The following is a 10,263-nucleotide window of genomic DNA, read 5'->3' on the forward strand; positions in this document are numbered from 1 at the left end:
AAAAATAGAAAAATAAGATGTATCCACGCTCACTGCACCAAATGATAGCTTCCAAAATTTCTAAGATTATTAAAAAGTAAAAATTTTATGTCTAGGGTTTGATCCCCCATTTTAAAGAGTTAATATGTATATATAGAGTCTTTTCTTAGGAGGCAAGTCATCCTCTATTTAGGAAGATGAAAATCCTAAGAGGAGCTCTAGTTGAATATCCTAATTAATCTTGGAAATTATATAGATGCTTTATGTAAATTCCCCTGGGATTAGCTACACTCTTACTTCAACTGGAAGTAGAGTTTTTATTATAAATTTTTATTTTGATTCTTTAATCTCTTTGATTTGTGCTCTTGATTTGTTCGTCAGTGTTAAAAAATATAGAATATTTTATATTTTGATCTTTTATGCTTCGTTTTTTATGCTTCGTTAATTTGTTATAGATGAATTTAAAATATTGAGTTTATATTATTGCTATATAAATTATATTTATATTTATACCAATTATATTTATATTATTGCTATATAATATTTTATATTTTTATTAAAATAAAATATATAAACAAAAATAATATTAATAAAATGATTACATTAATTTAGTGATAATGTACAATTAACTTAAATCTCTCTCCTCAATAATAAAAAAATATTAAAATACTAAAATAAAATATTAAAATAAAAAATACGATAATAAGAAAATATTTTTCTAAAAAATAATCTTTTTAAATGATTTTGGCCAATTTTTTATAAAGTAAATAACTTAAATAAGTAAAAAAAAATTATCTGTAGAAGGAGAATGTTAGTTTTGTCATAAAAATTGAATTCTTTAGTTTCGTGAAATTTATTTGGAAATTTCATCTATTTTTGTGAAATTTCGTGTAGTTATATTCATTTTCATAAAATTGAAATTTACATTTTTTTTATTCTAAACATAAAAATATAGATTTATAAATAAATGTAGTGAAATTCATTTGCTCAAACAAGGTTTTAATCTTTCTTTTATTTGTGTTCTTAAATTGTTTGTTGGGATTGCAAAAAAAAAAAAAGAATGATTTGATAGATCTAATAAAAAGGCGTTCTATATTAAAATATGATAGAATCTTGAAAAAACAAACAGAATAGAAATAATATTGTAAGATACATTTTATTTTTTACTTATCTTTGATAATTTAATATTATAATATTAAATGACTAATATTTAAATTCAAATTCATATCCATAATATATTATAATTATGTTTATGGCTAATATTTAGATTTAATATTAAAATTAAAAAATAATAAATATTACTCGATTAGGAATTTCAATAATAATGGGCTATATTTGAATTTAATTAGAAATCATAATCTTAAAATTAGAAAAAAAAAAGATAAATATTTTTTGTCACATTTGTTATGTTGATTTATTATAAGCGAACGCATAAATTGCTCCCTCAACTTTCATAAAAAAACTTTATGATTCTTTCAACTTTTCAAATGACCTTAAAACCCCTTAAATTTTACTTCTTGTAATAATTATACACTAAACTTTACTATTTATACTACTAACACTCCTCCCTATAGTAAAAAATGCATGGTGGAATACACGTGTGATGACGTGGAAAATTATTATTCCAAATGGCAATTAATTTTGCCACATCATCTCATCTCTACCATTCACCTACCCTATCATCAACACCAACACCGCCATCTTCATCTTTATCCCTTCTTCAAGCACTACCGCTTCTCTCAGTCATGATTAGAACAAAGAACAAAAGCCAAGAAACCCGAGAAAGCAACAAAGGGAGACGAACCCAAAGCCAATCCTTCTTCACTTTACCTCGTGCATGATTCACAAGACAGGCAAAAGAAACTAAGAAGGAAAAATCACAAGAAATTGATATAAAAAGAAGAGCAGAGAAAATGGAAAAGACCAACGATAAAGAAAAGTGGAGGAGGACCACCAGCTTGTGCCGTCGAGCCCGTTGTAACGACCACCAGAACCTCTTCAATTATACGTCAGACTCGTTTGAATTATTCCTCAATGGGATCTGAGTTGTTGGTCCGGTGCATGGATTATAGTGTCTGTATGCTCCGTAGGCCTTCAGTGCCACAAAACATTTAAAAAAGGAAAACGATAATTAGAACTTGAATTATGGAATCTAGAACAGAGTGAGGGTTTTAGATTTTGGAAGTACCTGATAAATGAGGGATTTGATTGTTTGATGTTGTTTGGTTTTGTGAGCATTATCTGTGGCAGACTCATCCGATTGACTCAGTGAGTTATCACCAGATTGCTTTGGTCGAGTTATACACATCTATCATTTTTCATTTTTCAATTTTCAATTCTGAGAAAGAGATTAAAAAATATATGTTATGGCGGAGTCCATGCTACACACTTCTTTCTCCATCACCCTCTCTACAGTGCGTCAGCATGCAATTATTACAAATAGTAAAAGTTCAGAAAAACGATTTATACATTCGCTGTCGTTAGGACATCTAAGGATAAACCAATTTAGAGTTGGACAAGATGAGACATACTTGAGATATTAAAGACTGAAACTTGCGTTATATATAATTATATTATTTTTAAAATATTTATACAACAAATTCTCCAATGAGTGTTTCTAAATTAAAATACTGATTAAGGAAGTTCTTAAATTTAAAAAACAAAATGATTGATAAGTTGTACTAAAAAATAACGTTATAACATGTCATCGTTTTAAAAACATTATAGAAAGAACGTATTATCTGTGGTTGCTGTCGTTGCTGATAGAGTAAAGGCATCTTAGCTAGACTAATGATTTCATAATTTGGATTTAAATCCGAAATTTAAAAAAAGAATAAAGAAAAGGAAGTAATACTCTATTTTCTAATTATTGAAAATTTTAAATTCGAACTGAATTTACTAACGGATCTTACTATGCAACTATACATTCAAGTCTTATATATATATAATTTTATTTATATATGGATTTGCATACATTTCCACTTGATTTTATTTTTTTCTATTATTTGATAATGATAGACAAGGGAGAAAGAAAACACCTACCGGTACTACACTGCCAAAATTGATCGTACGACAAAACGTTTTAATTCCCTTTTTCTATTTTCTAACCCTCAATTTTACATCAGGCTCAAATGAAATCAACTCCTTGGATTCCAGCCAAGCCTTAACAACAACAACAGAATCAAAAACCTTCATTTCTCCATTAACTTTTGTTGCGGCCTCAATTTTCAGATAATATTTTATTCCAGAAACTACCTGCCTCTGCGCCTCCACTACTTCCGAGAATATTAGTTCTTCTCCGCCGTTGCCGTGGCGGTGAATCTGCTCGTTGAACTCCTCGACGGAGAATTTGCCCAGATCTTGCACCTCTTGATTAGTCTCTACGTCCTTCACTTCCGTTCTGCCTCCAACCATTCCTCTGTAACCATTTGCTAAGGAAACAAAGAGAAATGCAGAGGCCAGAAGAAGAAGAAGCTCAACAATTTTTGCCATTTCTCTTTTCTGTTTCTTGTACTGTATCATATGTTGTGATGATGGTGTTTCGTTGTGTATTTATAAGGAAAATGTGAGGCCTCACGGAGCCGTGAGTCTTAACAATGTCGCGGATGGGGTGGGTCCACAAAACATATAATATATTTTTTTAAATTAAACTCTCTTTTTAATATAATATCTTATAATCCCATTTGAACAACAAAAATATAATATCTTATAACCTTGATTAGTTATAAAAATATCTAATTTTCATATTAAATAATTAAATTTTACATACATTTGATGTCATAAATGTTTTTTATATAAGCCTTAGTGTAAATTTTAAAATCTAAATAATTTTTAATTTTTTATTAGTTTCAAGTGATACGGAAATAAGTGTTATTAAATAATTTAAAATTACCGAGTGAAATTTTAATTTTTCAAAAATTATTAAATAGTGTAATAATTTTTATTTAATTTAGTTTTATTTGTCCTTTTAGAAATTGTTTTGTTTAAAATTATTTTTTTAGAAGATAAAACGAGTATTAACTGTTTTTTTTAGTCTTACTTTTATCTCAATTGGATAAAATAAGGAGAAATATAATCAAACTAAATAATATTTTAATATAATTTAGATTATTTTTTTGTGTAAACTACGAGTATCCGGACTCTCTTACTAGGGACCACTTAATCCGGTTCAAAATTTAGTCACGGTTAAAACTCCTCTCCATTTTTGGCAGGTGCGTTTAGTGGGGATCGAATCGGAGAATTCTTCCTATTTGCACAGCCTCTATTGCCATCTGAGTCACAAATAGTTGCACAACCTAATAGTTTCATAAGTCATTATATAAAAATCTTAAATGATTTAGAAAAATGAAGAGAAAGAATAAAGACCTAAAAGCCCTATAAGTATAAAAAAGATTTTAATATTGCTAGAATTTGTCAATTATACAATTAGCGCTGCATAAAAACAATATCATTGGCCATTCGATTTTTAATTTATTCTTATTATAAACAAATACATCAATGGATTGACTAATCCAAGATTCATTGGCAAAGGTTTGTTTTACTCGAAAACCTGTTAATTTGATGATTACTAGAATTAAAATTGTATTGCTTTTTACATCTAAACAACTTACTCGATATTTTATTAAAAAAGAAAGCTTTGTTTGATATAAAAAAAGATAGGGTGTTTGGACACGCAAATTAAGGAGGAGGGGGTGCGGATTGCAACAGCGGAGTGCCGCGTAATTTGGACAAATTCGAAAACGACAGAAACTATTTGTCTGGTTAACGTTATCGTCTCGGGTGTTGAATGAGGTGTCGTTTGTTGATGGAATTACATGCACTTTGACAGATGGCAGTATCAGGGCTATGCATGGTGGCTCTGTTTCGGCTTTGCTGTCCACCCATTGTTACGGCATCCTGCAACTTGTTTTCCAGCATCCAGTTTTTGATTTTTCATATATATATATATATATATATATATATATATATATATATATATATATAAAATGTAATTTTTATCTATAATACAATAATTAATTCAAATTTGAGTGATAATTAATGATCCAAATTATAAAATTGAACTATTTTTTAAATTCTTAGAATCATTCTTGAAAATATTAATAATTTGTTTTAATAATTATAAAAATAATTATATACTTTTCCACAATTGGTTCATTAAGATGTCAAACGTTAAATGATCTTAGTTATTAACATTTAAAGTACTCCGATTTTCAGTTAGCTAATTGATTGGTAAAATTTTTCATTTAAAAATAATGCTATTATATTCCACTATTTTATACTTTCGTAATAGAAATTTATTTTGAGAATGTATTTTTACAGCCTTTACAATAGCTATGAAATTAAAAGCTTGAATTTTAATTTCTTATAAAAATAATTAAATATACAATTTTAATAAAAAAAATCAAAAAATAAAGTTGATAATACGACATAATATTTCTTTTGGATATAAATAAAAAAATATTGTACTCATTCTCCATTGAATATCTATTCTAAATTTATCTTTAGAATAAATTTTTTAATTTATTAAATGTGTAATGAAATTTTGTTTTTACAAATCAAAAATCATCTTTATGCAATATACTAAAACAACTATATACGTGCGTGCACATGCCGGAGAAAGTTTCAAACGTTCTTTTTGTCACATTTCGTTTTTTTTGAATATTTTCTGTATTTTAATTGGCCAACATAATTATTTCTCTAATTTAATATTTAATATATAGTAATGATAATTGTTAAAACCTAATTTAATGCAATTAAAACATCATTTTTAAAAATCTAATCTAATTCAATTAAAACATTATCTTTTAAATTTTTAACCTAAAATCTAGCTATATATAGTTGAATTAAATAATATTATTGTATATTTCTACGTCAAAAGCTTCATGATTGGCTCTCGTTTGATGTGTTTATAAGTGTAATGAATTTATGGTACATATATTTTTTTTTTATTTTTTTATCTTGATTTGTCTTATTTTTTATCCAGTAAAATCAAAATATTGAATTCCAAAATAAATCAGATCGTTGTTCTGAGTTCAAGGAGGTAAATCAATTAATTTATTTATTTAGTTGTTTTAATTCATCTAATTTGATATAATAATTAATTATATTTTCTTTTTAATTTCAGATACAAAGTTCACCCAATTCAAACATCAATTTTGGGTTTGGTGATGATTGTGATACACTTCAAGAAAATAAATTTGGTAGATTGATAACTATTATTAAATGAATTGAATTGTGTTTTCAAGATAAAGGAATTTAACAAACTGCATTAATGAAACAAGAGTTGTTTTAAAGGAGATCAAATGAGTTAATGGTGCTGCATTCAGATATAGAAGAATCCTGTTTTTATTCTAGATTTATATTTTGCTTGTATGGTTTGGAACTAATTATAGATGACTTTTACATTTCCTACTTGCTTTTTGAATTTATTATTGTTGCATGTCTATTACTAAAATGTTAACAAAAATATATTACTAAAATATTTTAAAAATGTTATTTTTAAATATACTAATCAATATAGAATTTAACTTCTTATATTGATCAGAGAAGTTTTAGAAAATTACTATAAGAATATATCTACTAGTTATACCCATTAAGATCGTGATCTTTTTCAAGTTATCTTTCGTTTTCGATTGTTAAGAGAGCAAGTATATTGATTAGTATATTTAAATAACATTTTTAAAAGACTTTTCAGTAAAATTGAATTCTAATTTATTAAACCCATTATACACTTAATATATATAGTTAATTAATAAAATATTTAATTGAATAAATATCAATATAATAACAAAATCATTTGATAGAGATTAATTAGTATGCGATATTAATTGATAAAATTAAAAGAACTAGTTAGATTTGATAAAAACGTTAAAGTTCAGGTTTTTTTTTTTTTCTAAGTGTCACGACCCATTTCCATGGGCCGGACCGGCACTAGGGCCCAGGTAGGCTTAAGGCCTCCGAGGCCCGTAGTAAGCCTGAAACACTACAAATTTGCTATCTCAATATAATTTTAAACATTTACAAATTTCACTATATTTAATAAAACAGGCTCACAGAATTATTCCATCTATAATAATACACAACTTAAAAGTATACAAATTCTATAACTGCGGAGTTCATTGACAGATGTATACATATAAGTCTTCGGACATTTATCTATTTAATTGATCAATACGAAAATTAGCGAATTTCTTTTTTTTATAGTGAAGAGCAGAGTTATAGCTGGGATTTAGAAAATGCTACTTCCTGAAAGATTTAAACAAAAGAGATGTGAGTTTATTAATGAATAATAATTATTGCACAACACAAGCATTCACACCATTGTATAAATATATCAACCTAGTCATCCGACTAGGTATATGCTCACACAGCCAGTCACACAAATGGCATATCACCAGCACTCACAATTATTAACATCTTCATATAATCACATCACGTGGAAATTAGTCAGTGAAGTCACCGAACCCCCGATGAGCCGTCCTCCCGCATGGCTCATCCTCTCACATGTGCACCAGGGAGCCGATCCCCCATACTGGCCGACCGGTCTAATCCTCACTTGACCAGCCCTCTCATTTTTCTTTCCATTCTCTCTTTTCTTTTCCATACCAACAGGAGGCAACCCGGTCGTCTCCATCAAATCTAGATCATCAGGCGCTCACAACAGGAGGCCACCCTGCGGGCTGCGATCAAATCTAGATTATCCGGTGCGCCCAATAAAGAAGCCAACCTGTGGTTAACAGTAACGGTAACAGTAGGTGCACACGGGGGCGCCGATCTCCCATTTACCCGGCTAACAGAAACAGAATCAGGATCCATATAACAGAAATCAGAATCAGGATCCGTATAACAGAAACAGTCTCACAAACCCATGGTGACCCACTTCATCCCAATTCCACACAAACAAAGCACAGCAATATCACAACACAATAAATCAAACATTGCATTCAAATTCAGACATATTATTCAATTAGACATCGTAATGCAATGCACAATTAAACATCCAAAATCAATGCAAATAAATAAATAAATAAATAGTATTAGCAATTAACAACAATAATAAAATAAATAAATGAATATGTAAATAGTTAAATGAATAATAAAGATTATAAACAACCAGAGCACTATATTTATTATGTACCAAATTATAGAACTAATCTAAATAAACTTATTAATTATGTTGTTAATTAAAATTTAGTTTAATTTCTGTCAAAATTTCGGCAGCACCTCCCCTAAAAATTGGACTATTTACCTGCTCACATATCACAATATCATTATATCTTTATCAATTAAAGCACACAGCCCATCCGTCGGGCAATCAATCAATTTATTCTCCCTTCCTCCAACTAAGTAACAAATAATTATTTAACCATCTATACAAAACCTTAGCTTTACTTAATCCATGGTTTCAACATCGATACAAATTAGTTTACTACTAATACAAAAATATTCATAGCTTTACTAAGATTAAACAAATAAGTAAATAAATACGCAATTAAATGAAAATGGTTATTTGTTTAATCTCCACATTCTACTTCTTTAAACTATCCAATCATATATACCTTCAATAATCATACAAGTTATGATTCATATTTCTTTGACCAACATTAACTAGAATCTTATGTAACAACTTAATAATCCGTGAATCACTATCCTCACCAAGCAAGATTATAGGAAACGTCCTATTTAAATTATCTATTAAGCATAACTAAATAGGTATACTCTAGCTAATCAAGTCTTAGCACGAATTGAATTTGTAACTCAATACACTATAGCCTTTGCTACTCATTAAGCAAAATTTAACCAAAATAACTAAACTAGCTGCTGCCTCAACAGTAATTAAAAATTCATATATATGAACTTAATTAAACCGAAAACTACAATTTCTCTAATCACAAGTTGTTGCCATCTATCCAATTCTTAGCCTATAAATAAAAATTACCTCAATAACACCAAATCACCCACTAAATCACAAAATTCATGAAATATACTAGAAAAGGTTGAGAATTTATTTACAAAAGACTATAAATGTTCATATATTTTCAAGTTAATCCAATAAGTTAATCTCTTGTTATTCAATTTAGTCTATTAAATAATTCAATTAATTCTTTATATATAAAAATTGAGAACTGAGTTTTAGAACGTACCCATTGGGAATCGGGCGACGATTCCATGATCAGCGCGAAGGGAAGAGGATTCTGTCTCTCGGGGCCTCGCCGGAGTGCCGTCGGCCGGTCACCGGACCGCCGCCGGCCGGCCGCCGTGCACGGTGGCCGGAAAAGCTAAACCGCCCAGAAAATTGCAAGGTCACCACCACCTGACTCCAATTTTCGCGAGGAGTCCAAATCTACCATCGGTTTGATGAGGCAGTGGCTCGTTTGGCCGGATCGACCTCCACAGCCACCTTCAAGCCGCCATCCATGGTGGTTCATCAAAACTCAAGCAAAATCACGTACCAATGGAGGGGAATTGTTCACGTGGAGGAGAGGAGTCAATCGAGACCTTCAGTTCACCTTGAGCCCGTCGAAAATGGCGAGAAGTCGCCGGAGATCGAAGAGTATGACTGTCGGAGGAGATGGTCTCGATTCGCGCCGCTGGAGGTCCAATCGGAGCGAGGGGAAGTTGGAAACGTGACCAGCATCGCCAGAAGAACCGATCGCCGCCTTCATCTTGTTGAGCGGTGGCCGGAAACGCGAAGGAGAGGGAGAGGAGAGACTGTCGCGCGCGCGAGGAAGAAGAAGGGAAAAAGAAGGAGAGAAAAGAAAGGAAAAAGAAAAGGAAGGAAGGAAAGTGGGCTGGGCCATTCCGGTTCGATTCGAACCGGTTCGGTCCGATTAGTGATCTGATCTCATTTGTTCGGTTTTCGTGTTTTTCCTATTATTCGTGTGGTTTTCGATAAATCGATTAAATTTCCAGGTCCGGTTTGATTTATTTTAATTATTTTTATTATGTTTTGCAACCTTTCCTCCACTTACTTAATAATACAAGTATTAATAGTAATGATTTTTAATTTAGAATAATTAATTCATATATATATATATATATATAATAGATTAATCCTGGTGTTTCACGTTATTCTCGAAAATTTTTAACTGTCCTCAAATCGAAAATTCCCGAATGAATTGTTTTGGGCTTAGGCCCAATTCGAAAATTTGGGCTCGAATTGGGACTATGTTACAATTGCAACCCACGCGGCCAAAATTTGCGATTTTTGATTTAATAAAAATTTAAAAGTTTTGAAAATAAAAATTCAGGGTGTTTCACTAAGTATACGTGAATATATGACTT

The 10,263-nt window shown here is 29.9% G+C and overlaps 1 protein-coding gene and 1 long non-coding RNA gene across 2 annotated transcripts; both read right to left on the bottom strand.

The window, feature by feature from the left end:
- Nucleotides 1–2,901: 2,901 nt before the first annotated feature.
- LOC105639102 (cysteine proteinase inhibitor B) lies at nt 2,902–3,506 on the bottom strand. Its single transcript, XM_012223047.4, has one exon. It carries the CDS (start codon nt 3,499–3,501, stop codon nt 3,076–3,078), a length of 426 nt encoding a protein of 141 aa, XP_012078437.2. The 5' UTR covers nt 3,502–3,506; the 3' UTR covers nt 2,902–3,075.
- A 3,507-nt stretch (nt 3,507–7,013) lies between these two features.
- On the bottom strand, nt 7,014–9,824 carry LOC149496324 (uncharacterized). The gene is made up of 2 exons (XR_016320825.1): nt 9,123–9,824; nt 7,014–7,224 (listed from the first exon to the last, which is right to left on the bottom strand). It is a non-coding gene; the product is annotated as an uncharacterized LOC149496324 (long non-coding RNA).
- Between the last annotated feature and the right edge of the window lie 439 nt (nt 9,825–10,263).

Source organism: Jatropha curcas, chromosome 5 (genome assembly GCF_041381405.1).
Source record: "Jatropha curcas cultivar XTBG-Jc1 chromosome 5, XTBG_Jcur_1.0, whole genome shotgun sequence".
NCBI lineage: Eukaryota > Viridiplantae > Streptophyta > Magnoliopsida > Malpighiales > Euphorbiaceae > Jatropha > Jatropha curcas.

Excerpts from the sequence above, each read along its gene's own strand:
- LOC105639102 (XM_012223047.4), bottom strand. The coding sequence starts at position 3,501 with ATGATACAGTACAAGAAACAGAAAAGAGAAATGGCAAAAATTGTTGAG.